Raw genomic sequence first — 27,011 nt, forward strand, 5'->3', positions numbered from 1 at the left:
CTGGTTAAAAATCCTGTAAAGGACTAAGCATTCAAGTGAAAGGAAGAGTAAATTAATGGGACAAACTTCATTGTCGATGTGTTTTAAGAAATTATCACAGTCACTCAAACCTTCAGCAACCACCATCCTGATCAGTAAACGGCCCTAAACTTTGAGATGAGACCCTCCACCAGCAAAAAGGATTACAACTTGCTGAAGATCCTGATGATGGTTAGCATTTTTAGCAATAAAGTATTTTAATTTTATACATTTTAAGACATAATGTTATTGCACACTTAGTAAACTACAGTATAATGTAAATATAACTTTTATATGCACTGGGAAAACAAAAATTTCAAGTGATTCCCTTTAATGCAATATTCACTTTATTGTGATGGTCTAGAAATAAACATGCAATATCTTCAAGGTTGCTATTTGTTCTTCAATCTTGAATAGGACAGATGACTTCAGGAAGGTGATGACTTAATTTGTAAGTGAATTGAATTTAAGTGAGACAGAGCTGTGTCAGCTTCACTTTCCATCAGAGTCATCCAGAGTCCTGGATGAATTGGAAGACCTTACCCTTTTAAAGTAAGGTCTTTCACAGGTCTCAGTTTACCAGAGGCAGTAGCCTTTCAGTAAACTATGTTTATATTCAAAGAGGATTTCTTCCTATTAGTTGTTTAGTCTTTAAATACCCACCCTTTTTACATCAACTATGGCAGTACCTTTCCTGGCTAAGCAGAATGGCTTCTGTCAAAGTGGAATTAAAATATGATCACAGACTAGCTAAAGAAATCAAATAAATAAATAAATACCTTCAAAAGGAGTGGATACTTGCAAATTCTTTGTATTGGTGTTACTAAATAGCCTTCCAATGGAACATCTGTATTCTTCCTTCCTCCAAGTAGCATACAATTCTAGGATAAGAATAAGTAATTAATTGAATTACTAAATCCTGAGGCTATGAAAGTTTCCATTGCTATAAAATTCTCTGGAAAACTTGGAAATATACATGATGAAATGTGGCTTTTTTCTTTATAAAGAATACATTCAATCACAAACAATTTTTGAAAATAGGGTTGTGTCCTTTATACCATTTTACATGAGCTAAGATGTAACTAACAGGCATAAACATTCTCAATCTATTGATATATTTTAAATAACAGAATTTGTTAAGAAAGAACCTTAGAAGTCATCCAATTCAACTCCTAGCCTTTAAAGATGGGGAAACTGTGATCCAAATATGTGAAACAATTAGCATAATAATTTTCCCCCCACTGAGCCTAGATTGAAAAGGAAATACTTTAAATTCACTAGTCATGCACACATGACTAGACACACAATATTTTTTCATGAATTGTGGAGTGAACCATGAATTAACTGATTAATATAATGTATATTGTCAAAAATTATCCTCTTAGGAAGCATTTGATTTAAACAATGGGTTCTCAACTGATTATGAATTCCTATTGTCATGAATAAATACAATATCCATAGTTATAGAATTTGACATAAAAGTTTACTTGGAACTGATACAGGTTGTGGTCCCTTTAAGAAACTAGATTGATTTATTACTTTCTGATTCCCAACACCATAATATCAATTCAGGAAGATAGGACCTTTGATTCACAAATCCTGGTCAAAAACATCCCTTTGAATTCCAATAGAACATCAGGGCCTGTCCCAGACCCCACCCGGATCTGAGCCAACTTGGGCTCTCCCAGCCCCCATTTTAATGATCTATTCAGGTTTCCCAAGCCCCACCAAGCAAACTCTAGCCCCCACTGAAATCCAGTGAGGAGCCAGCTTAGGACTCCACCCATAGGCCCCTTTAGCTAAATCTCTCATTATAAAAGAGTCAAACTGGAGCCCTCTCTTTGCAGAGTGCCTTGCACTAAGGACTCTCTGTCCACTGGGACCCTGTTTCTGGTGCCCTCCTCTCTTTACCCTCACCTATTTCCTTAACTGTACTTTAACCTTACTTCCAAACCCCATAATAAACCTCTTTTATCAATCTAGGTTTTCAGGCCCATAAATTCCTTTACAGGGGGCTCTCACACCAATACTAAACCTCATTTAACTCTGTATCCTTGCGCCGAATCCAAAGGGATTGCAGGGGAACTCTATTTGATTCCCTGTACCCTGATTCTGCCACTAGACCTCATTAAATTTCATTTAGGTACCCCATATCTAGACCTCATCAGAACCACTGATTTTAAATAGGAGCAGCTAGATGGCTGAGGATATAGAGTGCTGCATATGGAATCAGGAAGATTAAAATCCAGCCTCAGATTCTTACTACCAGAGTGATGTTGAGCAAGTCACTTAACTCTATTTGTCTTACTTTCCTCAAGTGCAAAATAAGCTGAAGAAGGAAATGCACTTCAGCATCTATGCCAAGAAAACTCCAAATGGGATCATGAAGAGCAAACAAAATTAAAAAATGACTGAACAACAAACAATTGACTTTAAACACACACACACACACACACACACACACACACATGCATGGAAGCATGCACTCATGCATGCACGCAGAGTGATTCATTTAAGGAAAAGCAACATTTAATTCATATTGAGAAGTGTTGGAGGAGAAGAGGTTGTAATAGCTAACATGGCTATTTACATAGCTACCATAGTTACTATTTATATATTTACACCCTAATTTAAGATTTACAAAATACCTTACTTAGGTTATCTCATTGTATTCTTTCAAGAAATCATGGAAGTCTGTACTATTATTTTCATTCTACAAATGTAGAAACTGAAGTTGAGGCCCGAAGTGACTTGTGCAAGGTCATACAGTTATGATCTCTGTCCCAAGTAGTATTTAAACCTGTCTTCTTCCCGACTCCAAGTCAAACCTTCTCTCCACTACACCACCCCACTTTCACACACCTTAGTAGGGTACACATGGACTTAGACTATCTACAAATTTACTTTTTCTATGTTGTGCTGTACTTTTACTTATTTCTTAAACACATTTGGTTCTGGTTTGAATCTCACTTTGCAGTCACTCAACAGTTACTCACTAGTTTTTTGGGCCCCACAAGGTAAGTTGGACATCTCTGGCATAAGGAATTCCTGGAATGGAATTTCCCTCCACCAGCACATCAGCAATTATTCTGCAAATAATAATTAAGAGAATTCACTGGGTACATAGAGGCTGGCTAACTTGTTCTGAGTCATAGCCCAATTTTCTACAAAATAGGACTCAAACTCAGTTCTTTCTGGCTCTCAGAACAGTTCCCTTTTTATTTGTATTCACTATATCGCATAGGCTTCTTAAGCTGAGTATCATTATCCTAATTTTACAGATGAGGTCACTGAATTACACAGATGAATGAGTGACTTGTTTAAGATCATAACTAAGTTGTACATAGAACTAGAGCTTCCTAAATTCAGGTCATTGCATTTTTATACCTTTTTTGCAAGGTAAGCTAAAAGGGCAATCCTTCAGTAAAATAATAAAGCAAACTTGGTTTGAAACCCAGTCTAGCCCTAGAAATAATGAAATTTATTACATAGTCTCATTTTTAGTTGGTTAATCAAATTACTGTGAAAAGACTCAAAATTTCAGCAAATGTCACTGAGTAATCAATCATACTCTCTGAGGAAGTCTGAGGCTACCAATGTTCTCAAAGTTGAGAAGTCAAGAGACATTTATTTATTAAGTACCTACAATGTGCTAATCACTGTATTTAGTGCAAGAGATTCAGGAAAAGAAAATAGTCCCTACCCTCCAGGAGTTCACTATCTAATTATGAAAATAAAATGCAAACAACTATGCTTAAGAAAAGGTATTTACAAGATAAAGTGAAAATGATCTCAGAGAGAAGCTATCAGCATTAAGGGGAACAGGAAAAGAATCTTTCAGGAGGTGGAATTTTTAATTGTGATCAGGAGAAGCTGGGGAAACATAGAGGGAGAGACAGAAGGGAGAGATTTCCAGGCATTGAAAATTCATGACGTCAGGATACAGAGTATTTTGTAGAAGAAAAAGCAAAGAAATCTTAGGCTGGCAGTAAGCATGGTGCAGTAAACAGTCTTTCCATTTTGCCAGTAATATCCAAAAGTAGTTTCAACTTAGACAATTTTTTTTTTTGACTCTGACATTCCTGATCCAAAGGGGAAGGCCAATCTTCATATTTCTTTTCTACCACACCCACCTTTACTTGACTCTTCCTTCCTGTCCCAGCCAGAACTCTGAAACTAGATTAAATTAAACCCTGAGGAATTGGACATACAAAAATGATGGGTTTGACATACAGTATTCTTTTTCCCTCCAGGAATTTTTGTCTTTTAGAATCAAATCAAAAACAGCCAGGAAGGGGCATGGTCAGCATTCTCCAGATCATATGCTTACTTCAAGTCTTACTTCTGAAAATTCATCTAATGACAGTAACTTTTTAGAAGAAGTTAGGTGCACCTACTTCTATTATTTATGCATATTTACTTATATTAAAACCAGTTTCTACATTCAGGTATTGATTTATCCTGGTGTTCAGTATGCTTAACAAGAGACCACAGAGTATGATAACAAGCAAAAAATATACCTACCAAAAGAAATGTCCTTATAGTTCTTATTTTGTTAAGTTCAAGAAGTAATTTCTGTGCTTTTTCATGGTTACTGCAGTATTCATCATAAATACGAAACTTATCTTTCTGTGAATAGAATTAAGGAGAAATTAGGTTTACTATATTATCTCCTAAAAGATATGTGTATATATAGCTATAGACAAGACATACATGTGCATATGTGTAAGAAAACATTTGAAAGTGCACATTCTAATTACTGAATCATTTACATTCATTCATTCATTCAACAATTTCTATTAAGTATTTACTATATGCAGGAAATTCTGTTTTCCAGAGAAAGAACAAAATTTAGATAAGATACCTTAATTAGAATGGGACCTGAACTCATAGAGTGTATAATTTATATGAGAGATAACAACAGCAAATACAATCTATGTAATTAGTTCATTTAGAAATGGTGGTAAGTCTTTCAAAGAAAACAATAAAATTATAAGTTGTCATGAGCACAAATTATAATTAACTCAGGTATAAATATAAAATGAATCTCCACTTTATACAATCAGTTAAAACTTGAAATTGGAAGGGGGAGAGGAAGATTGTATGTGTGCTTTTATTTAATTATGAAAATCCTCAGCTATGAAAATTTTCCTTTTTATTGTAGAGATAGATTTTAGCTTTGCCTATCATTTTTTCAAATAATTTGAGATATTATACATGTGATAAAAATGACTATTGTACTACATACAGAACTGAAATGTGCAATCAAATAAATGGTTGTTGAATGAAGGAATGAACTAATAAATAATCAGCCAGAGTTATATGCTTGCTCTTTTTCTGCTACTTGGTTAAGTAATTATCTGTTTTCTGAGAAATTTTCAAAACATGGAACATTTGGAGTCACTAGATTTGCACACCTGTCAATAGTTAAGAGGCTTGTGACATGTCATTTTCCAAGAGAACACCCAGAGGAAGAAAAGGTTCATCCAGACTCCAGTGGAGTGAGGATTTCCCAGTTGAAAAGACAAGTTCCCTATGTTTTAATGAAACATAAAAATCTATTCATGATGAGCAGCCTGAATATTCATTAGAGTTCAAAGCTTCAGAGTATGCTAAAGACTAACTTGTTTTTTAAAAGGAGCTGTTTATTCTTCATTGAACAAAATGATGTAGTCTTTTTTTCTAGCTATGAGTGCAAGTTCCCAGTGGCCTTATAAAACCTTGAATAAATGGTATAAGATTTCCTTTTCCATGCTAAATCTGCACATGCTTCTATGCTAAGACTTCCCAAAGAAAGAAAAAAAAAAATACTTAAACAGAAAACCATATGAAAAAATATCCTACAAAGTGAAGAAAGCAGGTTCCAACTTCCTGTTGCGCATTAGGTTCAGGATGTAAACACTCTTCCACCACAGTGAGAAATTCTTTATGAACTGAAAGTATATCTTCAATGTTTGAAAAAAGCATCTGTAAATAAAGAAACTACTGAGTAAGTAAGGGAAATAGAAAAACTTAAAGAAAGAAAAGAAAGAAATGTTCATAGCAATTTTAATTCACCTTCACAGTTTCTTCTGTAACATTTTTGTCAACTTTTGATGCTGCGCATTGGATCATTCGATGCAAAAAGGCCTAATTTAAAAAAAAAGAAGAAGAAGAAGACATATTATTATGGAAATATTAAGTAATTCCCTGGGTCTATAGGATGTTAAATCCAATATGTCCCAAAAGTTTAGAGTTCAAAAAGCTCCTTTGGGACACCCTCATATTCAAAAACATTTTAAAGTTAAACTATAATCTAGATATTTTCAAATAGCTATTTGCTACATAAAGATCTGAATGGATTTTTGACAAAAGTAACAATTATGAAAACCAAGTTAACAGTTGTTTACTTTTTTTTTTCCTGATTGAACATTTGCATTGCTTTTTATTCCTGAAGAGTGTCAATCTCTATTACAGTATAGAGGCAGGGCCTAGAAGCAAGGGGAAAGTAAAAATTTAATTTCCCATCAAAATTACTTTTTCTTTCAAGGAACTTAAGGGAAATTAATTTTTAAAAAAATCTGAGTGATCTATAAAATACAACTCACTACTCTTCTATGCAGAGATTATTGGCAGAAATCCAGAATATTTGATTCATAGGCTCAGCTTCATCATAATAAATGTAAATTGAAGGTTAGTAAAAACAAAGATGCACTTTTTTCCCCCTTCCAAGTCTTTGTGCCTCTCCTAAAATCTTTCCATAAGCTTTTTTATAAACTTCTGATTTAGATAAGGATTTCTTAAAAAGTTTTCACTAACAATACCTTTTCAGTAAGAAACTTTTACATAACTTTGGGCATTTAAGTATTTAAAATAGGAATACACATCAAACATTTATCTGTAATAAATTATAATTTCATGATGTCCACATTCATATAGGGTTGTAAACCACAGTTTAAGAGACTCCAATCTAAGTGATGATAATAAATGAAATGGTGCAAATACTGATTTCTGTATTTGAAAAAATGCCATGGAAGTATTCAAATAGTTTAGATTACTACTTTAATTAGGGATATTGAAGACTGAAAGAAGAGACAGACTTCTCTAACATTGTTTAAATGCCCAGAGTAATGCATTTTTCATATAATTTTAAACTTAAAGTTTATGCTATATTTTCCCATGTGTATATGCAGCAAAACAATGTACTTTACCAAAAAAACAAAAAAATTAAAAAAAAAACTTTACAAGCTTCCATGAAGTCTTGGTATAACATGGATGAGTTACATGCGCAGTTTACACTGCAAATCATCCATATGATAGATGAGCCAGAACACATACAAAAAGTAAAAGAGAAAGAAAAGTTTGACTATGAATAGTTTTTTCAACTTTCGTAATCATTTTAATTCTTACATGGTGTTGGGCCAGTATCGTAAGCAATGAATTAAAGTAAATAATATTTGAAGTAATGAGGTAATAAGGGGACTTACGAGATACATTGATTGTTAAAAATTGGTCAAAATAAACCATGTCCTTCCTTAATTGCACAATTTATTCTACTCATTTTCTCCTTAAAAAAAAATGAAACTTTTTTGCTCAACTTAAAAAATGGCAATCTAGAACTTGTTAGCATGGCTAACCAACTTTATATTTTCCCATAAGTGAATTTTATTTGCTTAAAATTGTATATAGTTGATTAGAGCAAAAAAATCACCAAAAATGTTTAACATCGCAAGATTGTGTAAATTTTATGAAAAAGAAAACTTGTGTGCTAAGAATATGACAGTAAGAAAATAGATAAATAAAAATAGTATATTTTAATTTCCAAAAGCTCACCCAAAGAGTCATTGTATCTTCTTGATATTTTATTATTTTGAATGTAGTACAGTTTTAAGACTTTCCCAAATCAACCCCATAGTCATTTTGCTTCTCACTTCTCAAAATAAATTGTAATAATTACTCACCTCCCCAAAATAAAATTGTAATAATTTCTAGAAATGGTGCAGTATAGTGCTCTATTTAAATTTTACATTCTTTTATTTCTAGAATTACTTTTGAAGACTATCTTTGAAGTTATGGAGGAGCTGGGGTCTATATAAATCAATGCCCACATCAGTGAAGTAACAGATATTGAAGTAGTAAATTGTTCATTTATTTACTATAAGGGAGATTTGCCATAATCATAAAAGCTATATTTTCATATATATTATCATATAGATAATCCATTCTTGATGGAGCCAAATATATATCCAAGCTTACTTTATACTATCTTTTAATCATCAAAAAAACAAAAAATAAATAATTTTGGAAACGTTTCAGCCCCTACCCCCCATATGAAAATTTTTTCACTTTTTTCTTCCTTTGTTCCAACATTTGCGACAACATTCATTTTCCATGTATTGCTTTCCTGTCCCTTCTCTGAGTTTCTCTGTCTTCTTCAGGCACTTTCTTATTTGAGAAACAGCCAAAAGACCCTCAGCAATTTACTATTCAGGTGCTCTCAATCTGAGCATAGACAAAGGAACCAGGAAGAGAGCTATGTAGAAAGAGATGGATCAGAGAAAGCTATGCAAAGGCACATAGAGATAAAGAAAGTTGCAGAATTCATACATAGAAACACCCATTTTCCTTGAAGTACATATATTTGTAAAATGTTGGATCTCTAAATTTTCTATTTTTAAAAAATTTCACATTTTTTCAGAGTTACTATGCTAGTCAATATTGTGAGGCATTTTATTTTTTCACGAGATATGAGCTATTTCTCCCCTAATAGAGATATAGAGATATGATGAAGACATATGCTAATGGCCACACTCTAATATAAAAGAAAAGATAGGCATGTAACAGTTTTACTACAGAGAAACCAAATGAGAGAAAGAAGTCCAAATTGATATATAATAGGTAGGAAGATGACAGGAATCTTTTTCTTGTTTCTTTCTGCTCACCAGTAACTGCTGGCTCAAAGGTGAAATCAAAGTCCAGGCCCACTATTATCTCCAGAAGATCTGACCCTAATTTTAAATTCTAGATTTGCCAAGCTTCAGTGATCTCCCTTAATTCTCTTTCATTCTTCTGGGCTTTTCATCTTCCGGACACCCATTCTTAGATGTTTTTCCCATCATATTTCATACAAGAAAATCGCTGAGAATCACTGGCTCATTCAGAGAGGCTGTAACATTGCTATTTTCAACCTAGTCATTCCTCTCATTTTAGTAACCTGATACCTACCTAAACTACTAGATTATGCTAATATCACAGGGACAGAAGATTCTTCATTCAGAATAAACAGAATAGCAATTTGGTTCCATTTGCAATTATGACTAATCAGCAAGGATGTATAAAATTTTGTAAGCTCATCGGTTGCTAGTATTCTTACATGTTTTTTTTTTTTTCCTTTGTATTCCCACCACCTAACACAATGCTTCATGCATATGGCAAGGGCTGGGGATAGACCTATGATTTCACTAAAGGAGAGAATTTCAAGATGAAGAAACTCCATCTACAAATTAACTTGGCATTTCCTCAGTAATTTATACAGTTACTCTAGGGCATTGAGAGGTTAATCAATTTGCCAAGGATTACAGAGCCAGAATGTATGTACCAAAGGGCAGAAACTGAGGCTGACTTTCTATTCATTCCACCATGCTAATTCCAATTGTTTCTGCATATCAAAGGTTTAGTCAATGAAATTAAATAGCGCTCAATGTGACAATACATATACAAAAAATGGTATTAAATTGGATACATTTCATCTTTGATAGTAAAAAGGGAAAATCTAAAATGGTCACTAGAGTTACAAGAAAGAATATCTCCATTTCACTAAAAATAAATTGGAGAAAGTGCTCTAAAAAACAAATAGTTGCTATAGGCCCTTAAAAGAGCATTAAATAATGTTGTTGTTTTCCCAATTTTATTGAAGAAATGTATTTTCTGGAAATTGAGACAGCATTAAAAATATTTTTAAGTTAATTTAAATAAATTTTATAAAATGTTAATACATTGATTAAACTGAATTGAATTCTGAGATTTACCCATTCATAAAGGATGACACTCCAAACACAGTGGTGCACCTAGACTGTAAGCTCCATGAAGGCTCCATAGAGTTTTTATTTAAACTTAGTCTTTTATACTGAATCTGGGTAGGGGGAATCTCCAAACTGAATTTTGTTCTTTAAAAAAATAAGTACAGAAAATACTAGTATAGCCTGCCGGGGCAGTTGTTCTTTGTGATTAGTTCTTTAAAAACAAACAATCAAACAAACAAACAAACAAAAAAAAAAAAAACCCCAAAGATTTCTTGTTAAAGATTCACCCATTCAGAATTTATTCCTTTTTAAAAAAAAAAGGATTTTTTTTTGCCTCCACCTGTGATTTTACTGGGCAGGAAACAACCATTGTGTGACTTCTCTCCATTATACAAAACTGCAACTGTCTAGCTTATAGATAATTAAACTCCTATATAAACATAGTTTCAGAGAAGAATCTGGAAGCCAGTCCTCTGTATTATATACCTATTAGATAAAAAATGGAATGATTATGCACACACACACACACATATACACATATATTTGTTTTTAATTTTTAAACATATCCAGAGTACAAAACAGCCAGTGTGGCATTCCCCTGTGGCATCCCCATGATGGTCAGCTTTGAAAGTGTTCCAAGATGCTCAGACATTAGAACCATTTCCTCTGGAAGCATTTGGCACTAACATTTTTCCTATATTTCTTGGGGCTTACAAAAACCACTGAATAAAGGAAGTAATAGTCCTTTTCTGATCACTAATGTTAGTTATCCTAGATCTATTAAAATAAAAATGAGAAAAAATGCCTTTCCCCAAATTCTACTCCATTGCCAATTAAAATTTGTTAACTAAGGGAAAGGGGAAGGGGTAAGGTGTCATATGAAAGATACTCTTGTTTGTTGTCAATGTTCTTTCATTTGAATCCCCATTCATTCCATGTATATTATGCTAAATCTCACTCTCACAACATTTCTGTATTAAATTCCCTTCTCTCTACTCAAATAGCCACCATCTTAGTTTAGGCTCTAATCTCCTCCTTACTACATTTTTGTAGTTGCTTTTTAATTGGTCTCCCAGTCCTCCTCTGTCTCCACACTAATCAATCCTCCGTTTAGCTACCAAAATGATTTTTCTAAATATAACCACATTATATCCCTACTCAATGAACTTTACCTCAATTATAAATTCTTCTGTTTTGTATGTAAAGCTCTTTATAACCTGACCTAATCTAATATTTTCAGTCTTACTATTTTCACTCACTTCTTTCCTTTATTCACTTTACAATGAAGTGAACCTGGCCCATTTGCTGCTCCATAAACTGAATACTCCATCTCCCACTCAGTTCCTTTAAATTGGATGTCTCCATCCTCACTTCTGCCTTAAGTTTTCCTGCTTCCTTCAAGAGTCAGCTCAAATTTCATTTATGATAGGACACATTTCCTACCCTAGCTATTAATGTCTTCTTCTGGAAGATTACCTTCCATCAACTCATTATAGATTATACATTGTAGATATCGTAGTAGTAATAGTAGCAGCAGTAGCAGAAGTAGTAACAGTAACAATAACAACAGAAGCATGGCAACAAAAATAATTATAACATTTATATAGTGCTATATAGTAAAAAGTGCTTTACAAATATTTTCTCATTTTGTGTTCACAATAATTCTGTGAACTAGGTGCCATTATGGTCTCCCTCATCAGAAGGGAGAAATCCTTTGTTGGGGATGAGGCCATCTCCTGTCTGTGACTTCTTCCTTTTGGTATAAATAGGATATCTGAAAAATTATCTGGTAAATTCCCTTTCTTCGTTTTCCAAGAAATATGGTAGTAGCTACCAAAGCAGTTATAGCTAATTTCTATAATTAGCAATTGTATAAGTAGCAATTTCCCTAAAGTAGGAGACATGAGCCAGTCCCCAGGAGAAGTCAGATCAAGGTTATTTTGGTCATCCATGCTCCTGGATGCCTTTGCCTAAATAGACTGACTTTTCTCTACTGTATATCCCACTTATCTAGCTCATTATTCTAATACCTACAAAAATGCTCAGGTCTCTTCTGCTCTATAAATACTCTTTCATTGATGCTGCTGTTTGTTAACTATCTTTCATTTGTCCTCAACTTCCACCCTTCAGGAAACAATAGATTAAATTCACTGCTTCCACTTTCTCCCCAATCCATCCCTCAATCCTATGCAATTTGTTCTATATTGGAAATTCTATAATTTTTATAATTCCTGTTATTGTACTGAAAATTCCCTCAAACTTAATATGTCTGAAACTGTGATCACCATGTACCCACAAAATAAATTCCCTTCCCTGAACTTCTTTATTTCTATTGATAGCTCTGCCTCCAATCAATGAACCATTCCTCAAATCTTGGTTACTTATTTTCTCCCATTCCTCATCTCGTGTGCTCAGTTAATAAAGTCCTATCAATTCTACCTCTGTAATACTTCCCATATGTGTGTCCACTTTCCACTAAGCCCACTATCATCCTACTTCATATCATCTGAATAACTCATGTTTAGTTGTCCAATAGTCTCTCAAATGGCAATCTTGGCTCTAATTTCTCCTCTTAAAAATGTCTTTATACTGCCCCTCATTTATTTGCCCTAAAAACAATTAAGGTCGCTCCTCATTGCCACTGATTAAATATAAACTCTCATGCTGACATGCAAGGCCATCTAAAAACTGGCTTCCCCCTTTTATTCTAGCTTGATCTTACACTTTTTCCTCTTCACATACTTTATATTCTCTTGTTTTCATACTCAACACTATCTCAAGTCTTAACTTACTTAATTCTTCATACCTAGAATTGATTCTTCCCACAAATCTATTTTGTCTGTTAAAATCTTTATGACACCTTCTTTGATTGTGCCCCCCAAGCAAAGTACCCTTTGTTCTTTCAATAACACTTTGTCCAAATCTCTCATTTGCATTCCTCATCTCTTGCTCTAACCATATAACCACAGAATTTAAAATAGGAAAGAACTTTAGAGACCATCTAGTATAATCTTTCATTTTAGTGATCACAGAGTTGAACTATATGACATGCCTGGCATGGGATCCTACAACATAACTCTCTTGATGGGATCCAGGGAACATCTAGTCTCATTTTAAAAGTTCAAAAATTTAAATGATTTATCCCAAATTGCACAGCTCTTCTAATTCCAAATGCAGTTCCTTCTCTATCATATTAATGCTACTCTAACTGCCCAAAAGGATATAGGATCCTTGATATCAGGAACTTCATCATTGTATACTGAGAATTTATATCAAGCTTGTGAAGAGAGTAAGTGCTCAACAAATATTCCTGGACTGAATTGAATTGTACACTTCAGTTGTAATAAATAACTATTAAAATTTATACTTTTGAAGCCCTTTGATATCCTTAGAAAGAAGATACAGAATAATAATTCTTATAAGTATTTAAGTACATCTCATTATCCAGTGAAGAATTACACACACACATGTTCACACACACACAGACAAACCCATACTATTCATGCAGTGATTTGTGTTAGCCAGTTTGTGTTTTATGTGCTAAGCTAGTGGACATATGGAACAATCAGTATTTCTGGGAAGGAAGCATTTGTTAAGTATAACTAATTGAATGCACAGTTGAATTCTATCACAATTCAGCAGGGTGCTTTTTTTTTTTCCTCTTTGTCATACAAATACTGTTTTGTACATTGTAGATATGCTGATAGATTTGTGTGTGATTTTGCTGGGAAAAGAGAATTACTGTGCCAAAAGCTATTGTGCTATTCAGGAATTTATACTCAAGCAGATAATTTCAGAAATTCACTACAATGAAAGAAAAAAAAATCCAATGGGAAAGTCCACCAAGCTAAATCAATTATATGGACAAAATTTTCTAACAAAGTTTTCTGCCACAGGAAACTAGCCATTTCCAAAATCTAAGTAGCATCTTATTCTCACTGAAGTCTAACTAGAGAATACAAACCTACCTAAGCAAATCTATCTAGGAATGATCACTATTACATTCATCACGGAAATTGTGAAACAAAATAAAGTCATGAAACTCAATTCATCATTCTCTTCCATTATCTATGTCACTTTCCCCGGTCTTAATTAAATGGTTTTACTAATTATGAATAAAACAAAGAAACTCAAAAAATCTTTAAGATGTAATGTTGAAAAATAGGAATTTCAACTTTCTACCAAAATATTATGAAGGAATGATTCACAGATTTTTTTTCAACAAATAGTCATCAATCCCTACCAATCAGGGGTTTGTAAGCTAGAATCCATGAGCTTATAACTTTAATTTTCATAACTATATTTCAAACATAATTAGCTTGGCTTGTAATTCTATGTGTTCTATTTTATATATTATTCTAATTATTCTAAATTATTATTTATTCTAATAATTATTCTAAAGCATTATTCTAAAATGCTAACCATAAACTCCCATCAAATGGGTCTGAGACTTTGACACAAAGTTTATGATGTTCTTTTCTAAAACACTTTAAGTCAAAAAACTTCTGTTTTCTTCTCAAGAAATTATAAAGACTAAGTTTAAAATCTAACTTTAACATAGCCCATAGAGCAGACTTTTACTTCTTCATTTTACTGTCTCCCAACTTTTTTTTTTTTTTGCAGTCACAATTTTTATTGTGGTCACAAAGTTTTGTTAACTTTGAAAAAAATACTAAATTCTACTTTATTATGAAGTTAACTTTATGATAAATGTTTATGACACAGCAGATAAATTTAAAGTCCTTACTTGTCCCTCATCTTTCTATACCTCCTTTTCACCACTTTGTCTCTATCCTGGCAATAATCTTGAAGAATAATCAATATCCTCTTCTGATCAGCAGCTCTGATTTCTTCCTCAGCACCAATTATTTTTCCTAACTATCTTCAAAGGTATTAGTGTTCACTACCTTGAAATTTTTTTAAAACTTTATAGGACCTGATTTCACTTTTACTTACAAATCTTTTACCATCAAAATAGTCTTCCTAAAGTAAAAACCTGATGTTATCACTTCCTAGCTTACAAACTTGAGTGATTTCCCAAGATCCCTAGGACCAATTCTTCATTGTTGCAATTAAATATCCTTCACATTCTAGCTTACAACTACCTTAATATTTTTTTCAAGCTGTTCCTAGTCATGAACTTCAGATTCTAGCCAAACTAATAAGTTATTAGTTATTACCTGAACATGTATCCTAGACATTTTGTCAGCTTCTCTTCATCCATGGAGTGCATTCCTTCTTCCTCTCTGCCTCTCGGAATTATTATTTTCCTTGAAGATTCAGCTCCAAAGTCACTTCCTATTGAAAGTCTTCCCTAATTTCTATTTTCTTACCCCAAATTAGATCACTCTCCTTCCTCAATTTTGCTTCTACTATACTTGCCTGTTTGAACATTATATCTCACCAATATAATGCCACTAAAAACAATGGGTACATTTATACACACACACATGCAAATCCTCAGACCATTCCATAGTCATTAAGATGATTCATTTTCTGATGAGCACAGTATTCATTTTTGAGGTTTGTAACACCAAAATATTTTTAAAAGCAATGAGGGGAAAAAACATTAAATTCAAATGAAATTCTGGAAAAGAAATTTTATCAAATCCTATCAAGTGTCAAAAAAAATAAGAAAATACAAGTGGAAATAAATTTAAAAGGTGTACAATGAATCAAATAGAGTTAAAATGTCATTAATAAACTCATTTCAATAGAAATTGGCTTACTATAATCCTAACAACAAAATATTCATGAGGCTGATTTAGTTCAGGTAAACAAGACTGGCACTTTCCAGAAAAAAAAAAAAATCTGCCTACACAACTACACATATACATTTTTACATCTGTATAGGACTATATCTAAAAAGATTGCACTCACTATTTAAAAATGATAACTTTTATTATATAGACAGAGAGATACAACACAGTTTTTAAACTGTCAAAAATAACAATCCACCTTATTTCCCATAGCAGATTTTAAACAACAACAACAATAACAACTGAATTTTGTCTTCCAAGTCATATTCTGAGAAAAAAAAGCAGCAACTATGGCAAATGTGCTATTTCTAAATTCAAGTTGTCTGACTTATAAAAATCTGATTCTTTATTGTACAGATTAGCATAGCAGTCCCTAAACGCTAGCCCAAAGTGATGTATCTGTCCTACAATACACATGACACATCTTTGAGGAAATGCAATAGTATAAGATAGTACTTTAAAGAAGGGAGGGGTAGGGTGAACATAGGGATGTTGTGTAGAAGTACAGAATATTGCAAATTGTATCATCTTTTTTTTTCAATGTGTTTTTGTTATCTTTTTTCTTTTCTTATCATTATTTTACTTTTTAAAAAAAAATTTATAAAAGACAGTTCTTTTGGAGGTGAGAGAAAGTATACAGGCAAATTAACCAATGTAAAAACAAGATACTTTTAAATGATGAAGCAATGGCCAAATCCAATTAAGCATCAATATACTGAATTTTAAATTATAGAAGGAGGTAGTATGTAGATAAGTTCCAATATGGGACAAGAAAAATATATTTAGGGACTTCTGGCCAAGATGGCGGAGAGGACACACACATCTATTTAAGCTCCATCTTTGCTCTCAGAATACTTAATTTCATGACAAGGCCTCAGAATTACTGCTTGACTGAAAAAAAAAAACACACAAATAATTACCAACAGAAGATATCCTCAAAATTTGCCAGAAAAGATCTGTTTTTGCTGGCTGGTGGGGACAGTTAGATTAGGTGCAGACGGCAGGCAGGCAGTAAGAGTATGGAAGGCAGCTCAAACTGAGCAGACCAGAGGGGGTGGGGTGTGATCTCAGCTGTTTCTGTGGAGAGAAATTTATCACAGTATGGCTACTTTGCCCTGGCAGCAAGTCAGTAGACCAGCAGAGAAGCTATAAACACAGGGAGGGGGGGAGGAGTGTAAAGACTATAACGCTGAAAAACGAGTGTCTTGGGACTTGGCCACACCCACTCAGAGTGTCTCAGTATGCTCTCAGAGTCTCAGAATGAAGTTGCAGTGCAGCTATTTCTGTCCTGCTAGTGTATCACTGCTGCCCCCTGTAGTCTGTAGAGGAAGCTCAGTATTACCATCCAGTCCCCCCCCCCCAAAAAAAAAAAAAGCAGACTGCATTTGTGTTTTTTGTTAGTTTGTTTTCTTCGATTCTTCTTTGACAAAAAGAGCAAAAAATTAATGCAGGCTCTAACTATTGATAGCTTCTATATGAATAGAGAGCAGAATTTAAACCCTGAGGAGACTAAAAACAGAATATCTCCAGATGAATCCCCAAAGGGGATATGATCAGATCCTCAACACACAAGACACTCACAGAAGAAATTAAAAAGGCTCTCATAAGAGAGCTAGAAGAAAAATGGTAAAAGGAAAGGGAAGCTTGGCAAGAGATTCTGGATAAGTCATCCCACTCATTTAAAGAGAGAGTGGATAAAGAAATCAAGTTCTTAAAAAACAGAATTAGTGAATTGGAAAAAGTAAACAACTCCAATGTGGTGTTCTCTTCTTTTGTATAATATAAGATGTTTCTCTGTGAGCAGGTTTCTTGGGAAGGTTTTCTGGTGGCAGCCTTAGTTTCAGTTCAGAGTAATAATCACCCCAAATGCAGCCAGCTGATAAAATCCAAACGTTTATTTTCTCCTTCCTTGATTCCAAGAGTTCTTGCAGCTTGTCCTTTGCTTCTGCCTCTGCCTCAACTCTGACTCATGGCTTTCAATCTTCCGAAGTGACTTCTGGCTAACTCAGCTCCTTTTTATTCTCTTTTAGAGGTGTGAACTCACAGATTGACTCCTCCTCTGAGAGAGTGGGATTGTGGGTTTCTGACTTGTGAATCTCCCAAAAGTGTGAACTCCAGTGAGTACTTAAATACATTAGTGAGCTAGAGAATTTGCTAAGTACCATGCTAAATTAGGCAAATGACTTATCACTTTGTAAGAATTCTAACATTCCAAGGAAAACAGAATCAGTTAATTGGAAAAAGAAAACAGCTCTCTAAAAAATAAAACTGGCGAAATGGAAAAAAATCCCATAGAACAAAATAACTCACTTAAAAACTCAATTGGACAATTAGAAAAAGATATTTAAAAGTGAGTCAAGAAAATAATTCATAAAAATCAGAATTGAACAAATGGAATTGAATGACTCAAGAAGACATCAAGAACCAGTTAAGCAAAACCAAAAAAAAAAAAAAAAAAAAAAAAAAAAGAAGAAGAAGAAGACAAAGGAAAAAAATGTCAATACCTTCTTGGGAAAACAACAGAGCTGGAAAATAGATCTGGGAGAGATAATCTGAGAATTATTGGACTTACTGAAAAATATGATGAAAAAAGGAGCCTGGAAACTATTTTCCAGGAAATTATCAAAGAGAAAAGCCCAGGTGTTAAAGAATAGGAGGGTAAAATAGACATTGAAAGAATTCAACGATCACATATGAAAGGGACCCTAAAATCAAAACTCCAAGAAATATTGTGGCTAAATTCCAGAACTATCAGACCAAGGGAAAAATACTACAAACTGCTAGAAAAAAATCAATTCAAATATAGAGGAGCCACAATAAGAATTACTCAGGATCTAGCAGCAACCAAATTAAAGGATTAAAGGGCCTGGAATCTGATATTCTGAACGGTTAAGGAAGTTGATATGCAGCCAAAAATAACTTACCCAGCCAAAATGAGCAATTTTTTTTCCAGGGAAGAAAATGGACATTCAATGAAATAGATTTATTTCTAATGAAAAAAATGGAACTAAACAAAAAATTTAATCTCCAAATATAGGACTCAAAAGAAACCTAAAAAGGTAAAAAAGAAATCTTGGGAACTATATTTGTATTATAAAGATATATAAAGAACACATGAACTACCCATTCTGGAAAGCAATTTGGAACTAACCTCAAAAAATTATCTAACTGTGCATACCCTTTGATCCAGCAGTGTTTCTACTGGGCTTATATCCCCAAAAAAATCTCAAAGAAGGGAAAGAGACCTGTATGTGCAAGAATGTTTGTGCCAGGTCTCTTTGTATTGGCCAGAAACTGGAAACTGAGTGGATGCCCATCAATTGGAGAATTCTGAATAAATTGTGGTATATGAATATTATGGAATATTATTGTTCAGTAAGGAATGACCAGCAGGCAGATTTCAGAAAGGCCTGGAGAGACTTACATGAACTGATGCTGAGTGAAATGAGCAGGACCAGGAGATCATTATATACTTCAACAACAATACTATATGATGACCAGTTCTGATGGACAGGCCATCCTGGAACAGATCAACCAATCATTTCCAATGGAGCAGTAATGAACTGAACCAGCTATGCCCAGAAAAGAACTCTGGGAGATGACTAAAAACCATTACATTGAATTCCCAACCCATATTTATGACACATCCATTTTGATTTCCTTCACAAGCTAATTGCAATATTTAGAGTCTGATTCTTTTGTATAAAAATAATGTTTTGGTCATGTATACTTATTGTGTATCTAATTTATATTTTAATGTATTTAACATCTACTGGTCATCCTGCCATGTAGGGGAGGAGTGGGGGGGTAAAAGGTGAAAAATTGGAACAAGAGGTTTGGCAATTGTTAATGCTGTAAAGTTACCCATGCATATATCCTGTAAATAAAAGGCTATTAAAAAAAAAAAAAAAAGAAATGAGCAGGACCAGAAGATCATTATATACTTCTACAACAATATGATATGATGATCAATTATGAAGGACGTGACCATCTTCAGTAATGAGATGAACCAAATCAGTTCCAATAGAGCAGTAATGAACTGAACCAGCTACATCCAGTGAAAGAACTCTGGAAGATGACTATGAACCATTACATAGAATTCCCAATCCCTCTATTTTTGTCCACTTGCATTTTTTATTTTCTTCACAGGCTAACAGTACACTATTTCAAATTACAATTCTTTTTGTACAACAAAATAACTGTTAGGACATATATGCTTTAACATACTTAACATGTATTGGTCAACCTGCCATCTGGGGGAGGGGATGGGGGGAAGGAGGGGAAAAATTGGAACAAAAGATTTGGGAATAGTCAATGCTGTAAAATTACCTATGCATATAACTTGTAAATAAAAATCTATAATTAAAAAAAAATTTTTTAAAAAAGGAGCACATGTATAATTTGTTCTAGAAACTAGAGGTGAAAAGGAAATTGTACCAGAAAAAGGGTAAAGTGGGGGTACTACATCTCACAAAGAGGCAAAGTAAACCTATTATAATTAAGAGAAAGAATGGAGCGGGATGAACATAGTGTGTATCTTACTCTCATCAGAATTGGCTTAAAGAGAAAAATATTAGACATATTCAATTTATGGTGAAACTTCTCCCACTTCATTGAAAAGTGGGAGAGAAAAAGTGAAAAGGGAAGGTGTAAGCTAAGCAGAAGGGAATACAGAAATTGTGAGGAAAAGGGGTAATATAGGGGAAGGAACTCTAAAGTAGAGGGAGGGATACTAAAAAGGGAGGGGTGTGAGAAGCAAGTGGTACTCACAAGTTTAATACTGGAGATGGGGGTAAGGGAGAAGGAAAGTAGAAAAGCTTAAGCAGGGGTTAACAAGGTGGCAAGTAATACAGAATTAGTAATTTTAACCATAAATGTGAATGGGATAAACTCCCCCATAAAGAGGAAGCAGTTAGCAGAATGGATTAAAAGCCAGAAACCTATAGTATGTTGTTTAGAGGAAACACACCTGAATCAGGGCAATACATACAGAGTAAAGGTAAAAGGTTGGAGCAGAATCTTCAGGGGAAGTCAAAAAAAAGCAGGGGTGGCCATCTTCATCTCAGATCAAAGAAAAGCAAAAATTGATCTAATTAAAAGAGATAAGGAAGGGCACTATATCTTACTAAAGGGTAGCATAGATAATGAAGCAATATCAGTATTAAACATGTATGCACCAAGTGGTGTAGCATCTAAATTTAAAAGAGAAATTAAGAGAGTTGCAAGAAGAAATAGACAGCAAAACTATAATAGTGGGTGATCTTAACCTGCATTCCTCAGAATTAGTTAAATCAAACCACAAAATAAATAAAGAAAGAAGTCAAAGAGGTAAATAGAATACTAGAAAAGTTAGATATGATAGATCTTTGGAGAAAACTAAATGGAGACAGAAAGGAGTACACTTTCTTCTCAGCAGTTCATGAAACCTATACAAAATTTTACCATATGTTAGGACATAAAACCCTCAAATTCAAATGCAGTAAGGCAGAAATAGTAAATGCCTCCTTTTCAGATCACAATGCAATGAAAATTACATTCAATAAAAAGCCAGGGGAAAATAGACCAAAAAATAATTGGAAATTAAATAATTTCATATTAAAGAATGATTGGGTGAAGCAGCAAATCATAGACATAATTAATAACTTCACCCAAGAAAATGACAATAATGAGATGTCATACCAAAATGTGTAGGATGCAGCCAAAGTGGTAAAAAAGGGAAATTTTATATCTCTAGAGTCCTACTTGCAAAAATAGAGAAAGAGAAGGTCAGTGAATTGGGCTTACAACTAAAAATGCTAGAAAAGGAACAAATTAAAAACCCCCAGTCAAACAACTAAACTTAAAATTCTAAAAATAAAAGGAGAGATTAAAATTAAAAGAAAAAAAACTATTGAATTAATTAATAAAACCAAGAGTTGGTTCTATGAAAAAACTAACAAAATAGATAAACCCTTAGTAAATCTGATTTAAAAAAGGAAAGAGAAAATCAAAATATTAGTCTTTTTTAAATAACTTTTTATTGACAGAACATGTGCCTGGGTAATTTTTTACAACATTATCCCTTGCACTCACTTCTGTTCCGACTTTTCCCTTCCCTCCCTCCACCCCCTCCCCTAGATGGCAGGCAGTCTTATACATGTTAAATATGTTACAGTATATCCTAGATACAATATATGTGTGCAGAACCAAACAGTTCTCTTGTTGCATAGGGAGAATTGGATTCAGAATATAAAAATAACCTGGGAAAAAAAAACACAAAAATGCAAACAGTTTACACTCATCAAATTGTTAGTCTTAAAAATGAAAAGGGAGAACTCACCACTAATGAAGAGGAAATTAGAACAATAATTAGGAGTTACTTTGACCAACTTTATGCCAATAAATTTGATAAATGAAATGGAAGAATACCTTCAAAAATATAGCCAGCCCAGATTAATAGAGGAAGAAGTAAACTGGTTAAACAGGCCCAACTTAGAAAAAGAAATAATCAATCAACTTCCTAAGAAAAAATTCCCAGGACCAGATGGATTTACATGTGAATTATACCAAACATTTAAAGAACAATTAACTTCAATGCTATATAAACTATTTGAAAAAACGGGGATTGAAGGAGTCCTACCAAATTCCTTTTATGACACAGACATGATACTGATACCTAAACCAGGTAGGTTGAAAACAAAAAAAGAAAATTATAGACCAATCTTCCTAATGAATATTGATGCTAAAATCTTAAATAAAATATTAGCAAAAAGATTACAGAAAATCATCCCCAGGATAACCATGACCAAGAAGGACTTATACTAGGAATGCAGGGCTGGTTCAATATTAGGAAAACTATTAGCAAGATTGACTATATCAATAACCAAATTAACAAAAACCATATGATCATCTCAATAAATGCAGAAAAAGCATTTGATAAAATCCAACATCCATTCCTATTAAAAACATTTGAGAGTATAGGAATAAATGAACTTTTTCCTTAAAATAGTCAGGAGTATATATTTTAAACCATCAGTAAACATTTTATGTAATGGAGAAACCATTCCCAGTAAGCTCAGGAGTGAGCTTGCCCACTATCACCATTATTATTCAATATTGTATTAGAAACACTAGCCTCGGCAATAAGAGTCGAGAAAGAGATTAAAGGAATCAGAATAGTCAGTGAGGAAACCAAACTATCACTCTTTGCAGATGATATGATGGTATACTTAGAGAATCCCAAAGATTCTACTAAAAAGCTATTAGAAATAATTCACAACTTTAGCAAAGTTGCAGGATAGAAAATAAATCCATATAAATCCTCAGCATTTTTATACATCACCAACAAAATCCAACAGCAAGAGATACAAAGAGAAATTCCATTCAAAGTAACTGTCGATAGCATAAAATATTTGGGAATCTATTTACCAAAGGAAAGTCAGGAATTATATGAGCAAAATTACAAAACACTTTCTACACAAATAAAGTCAGATTTAAATAATTGGAAAAATATTGTGTTCTTGGATAGGTTGAGCGAATATAATAAAGATGACAATACTCCTTAAAGTAATCTATTCATTTAGTGCTATACTAATCAGACTCCCAAGAAACTATTTTAATGACCTAGAAAAAAATAACAACAAAATTCATGTAGAAGAACAAAAGGTCAAGAATTTCAAGGGAATTAATAAAAAAGAAATATCAAATGAAGGGGGTCTAGCTATTCCTGATCTAAAACTATAAAAAAGCAGCAGTCACCAAAACCATTTGGTATTGGCTAAGAAATAGATTAGTTGATCAGTGGAATAGGTTAGGTTCACAGGACAAATTAGTCAATAACTATAGCAATCTAGTGTTTGACAAACCCAAAGATTCCAACTTTTGGGATAAAAATGTACTATTTGACAAAAACTGCTGGGAAAACTAGAAATTAATATGGCAGAAATTAGGCATGGACCCACACTTAATACCATACACCAAGATAAAATCAAAATGGGTTCATGATTTAGGCATAAAGAATGAGATTATAAATAAATTAGAGGAACATAGGATAGTTTACCTCTCAAACTTGTGGAGGAGGAAGGAATCTGTGACCAAAGAAGAACTAGAGATCATTATTGATCACAAAATAGAAAATTTTGATTATATCAAATTAAAAAGCCTTTGTACAAACAAAACTAATGCAAACAAGATTAGAAGGGAAACAACAAACAAGGAAAACATTTTTACAGTTAAAGGTTCTGATAAAGGCCTCATTTCCAAAATATATAGAGAATTGACTCTAATTTATAAGAAATCAAGCCATTCTCCAATTGATCAATGGTCAAAGGATGTGAACAGATAACTTTCAGATTATGAAATTAAAACTATTTCTACTCATATGAGTGTTCCAAATCACTATTGATCAGAGAAATGTAAATTAAGACAATTCTGAGATACGACTACACACCTGTCAGATTAACTAAGATGACAGGAAAAAATGATGAATGTTGGAGGGGATACCGGAAAAGTGGGACACTGATGCATTGTTGGTGGAGTTGTGAACAAATCAAACCATTTTGGAGAACAATCTGGAATTATGCCCCAAAAGTTATCAAATTGTTTGTACTCTTTGATTCAGTACTGTTATCACTGGGCTTATATCCCAAAGAGAAACTAAAGAAGGGAAAGGGATCTGTATGTGCCAAAATATTTGTGGCACCTTTTTTTTGTAGTTGCTAGAAACTAGAAAATGAATGAATGCCCATCAATTGGAGAATGGTTGGATAAATTGTGGTATATGGATGTTATGGAATATTATTGTTCTGTAAGAAATGACCAGCAGGATGAATACAGAGAGGCTTGGAAAGACTTATATGAACTGATGCTGAGTGAAATGAGCAGAACCAGGAGATCATTATACACTTCAACAACAATACTGTATGAGGATGTATTGTGATGAAAGTGGATATCTTCGACAAAAAGAAGATCTAATTCAGTTCTAATTGATCAATGATGGACAGAATCAGCTACACTCAGAGAAGGAACACTGGGAAATGAGTGTGACCTGTTTACATTTTTGTTTTTCTTCCCAGGTTATTTTTACCTTTTGAATCCAATTCTTCTTGTGCAATAAGAGAACTGTATGGTTCTGCACACATATATTGTATCTACGATATACTATAACATGTTTAACATGTATAAGACTTCCTGCCATCTAGGGGAGGGAGTGGAGGGAGGGAAGGGAAAAGTCGGAACAGAAGTGAGTGCAAGGGATAATATTGTAAAAAATTACCCATGTATATGTTCTGTCAATAAAAATTTCATAATAATAAAAAAGTTAAGAAAAAAGAAAAATATATTTGGATATAGAATGTATTTATAAATATAGAGGGATAAGGATATTTGCTAAATTCATACTTTAAATAAAACAATTAAATGGCCAACCTTTGTCACTGTTCAGTCACATGAACCTATTTGCCATTTCTCACTCCACACTGGAGATAAAGGATAATAACAATTCATATAATAATAAATTTTCTTACAAATGTCATATGTTTGTATATATACTTATGTGCGCACATATATATATATATATATTTATATATATATATATATATATATATATATATATATATATAACCATACTAAGGTTTACAAAAGATAGTTTTTATTCATAGCTTTGGGAGGTACATGAGGATGGTATTATTATTTTAATATTAAATTAAAATTCAGAATTATTGAATAACTTTCCCCAAACCATTTATCATGGACACCTAGACCTAGTACTGACAGCAACTCATCTCTGACTCCAGGTGTATCTTATTACAATTCTTATCAAACTATATGCTAAGATGCTTTATTTTTGTTTTTATTTCCTTCTTTCTTTTCTCCCAATCAACAGAGAAGCAAAAGGTTGTAGCAGATAGAGAACTAGCTCTGAAGTCAGAAAGACCTGAGTTCAAAGTCAGCAGCAGCTAGTGGTATAATAAAGGGAGCACTGGACCCAAGTTCAAGAAGTGCTAAATTCAAATCCAGCCTCTGACATTACCTCTGTGACCTTGAGAAAGTCAAGTAGCCTGCTTCTTTAATTTGCTCAGCTATGAAATGTAACTAATATTTGTACCTATCTCAAAATACTGTTATGAAGATCAAATGAGATAATTCTTTTTTTTTTTTTTAAAGTTATCAGTGCAGTGCCTGGCATATAATAAGCACTACATAAAGTCCTATTTCCTTCCCTTTCCCCCACATTCTGGTTATAGACAGTGGCCACATAAGTTGTAATAATATCAGTTCCCCAGAAAACTCAGAAACTCTTAAATTGCAGCGAAGGTATAGATCTGAATTGGAAGAAGGAGTTTCCTCACCCCGGTGCACTATACCAAAACAGTCTCTATTCTTAACTTTTACACTACTATGAATATGACAAGGGCAGGGTGAGCGAGACAGAAAAAAAGATCTATAAAACTTCATCCCCACTAAATTCAGTTTGGGCTTTTTGTGTTATTTCAAATTTAACATGGAAATTTCAACATTCCTTTATTTGTCTATATCCTCTTCTGAACTTTCTTTGGCTCTCTTATGTTTATTTTTTTTTAATAATTCAAATACTTTTTATCACTATCATTACCCCCTCACATGATGCAAATTCTCCTCATTAAAAAAAAAAAACACCTGTCGCTATGAATTATAAAATCATGCAAATCAAATCCATATATTGATCATATTTGAAAATGTATATTTCATTCTTTACCAAAGCATGCTGGAGTCTTAATTTCTTATTACATTGACCATAATGCCCAAGTCTCTCACAGGAACCTAAGGACGTCTGGGCCTTTCCATTCACCACAATAATGAAGGCTTAGGAATTCCCAACTTTTCCATCTGTTCTGCAGCTGAATTTTCTTTCATGTATTGTCTCCCCAATTACAGTATGAATAAACTCCTTGAGAACAAGAGCTGTTTCACTTTTTCTATTAATAGTTTTAATACTTAGTGCCATGCTTGGTACATAATAAGTGCTTAATAAATGCCTATTCATTAATTTATTCAATTGTTTTCCTTGATAATATTCTACTAATTGTATACATTGTTATTCAGTTATTATTCACTTCATTCTGCAGCAATTTATACCAGTTTTCCAATTACTTCTCTGAATCCATCTGTTCTGTCATTTCTTATGACATAAAAATATTCTACTTTATATTCAATTATATCCATTTGTTTATTTCCCCAATTAATGGGTACTCCCTATGTTTCCAGTTCTTTGCTA

At 33.3% G+C, this 27,011-nt stretch overlaps 1 protein-coding gene across 1 annotated transcript in view; it reads right to left on the reverse strand.

Annotated features, from left to right (window-relative positions):
* Window positions 1–27,011, reverse strand: part of PREX2 (phosphatidylinositol-3,4,5-trisphosphate dependent Rac exchange factor 2) — a 411,213-nt gene that overhangs the window by 304,277 nt on the left and 79,925 nt on the right. Inside the window, 4 exon segments of the mRNA XM_031946290.1 lie at window positions 798–899; window positions 4,543–4,647; window positions 5,863–5,985; window positions 6,076–6,147. Of these exon segments, the coding sequence (XP_031802150.1) occupies window positions 798–899; window positions 4,543–4,647; window positions 5,863–5,985; window positions 6,076–6,147 (402 nt within the window).

The sequence above is a fragment of the Sarcophilus harrisii genome, chromosome 1, assembly GCF_902635505.1.
Source record: "Sarcophilus harrisii chromosome 1, mSarHar1.11, whole genome shotgun sequence".
Taxonomy (NCBI): domain Eukaryota; kingdom Metazoa; phylum Chordata; class Mammalia; order Dasyuromorphia; family Dasyuridae; genus Sarcophilus; species Sarcophilus harrisii.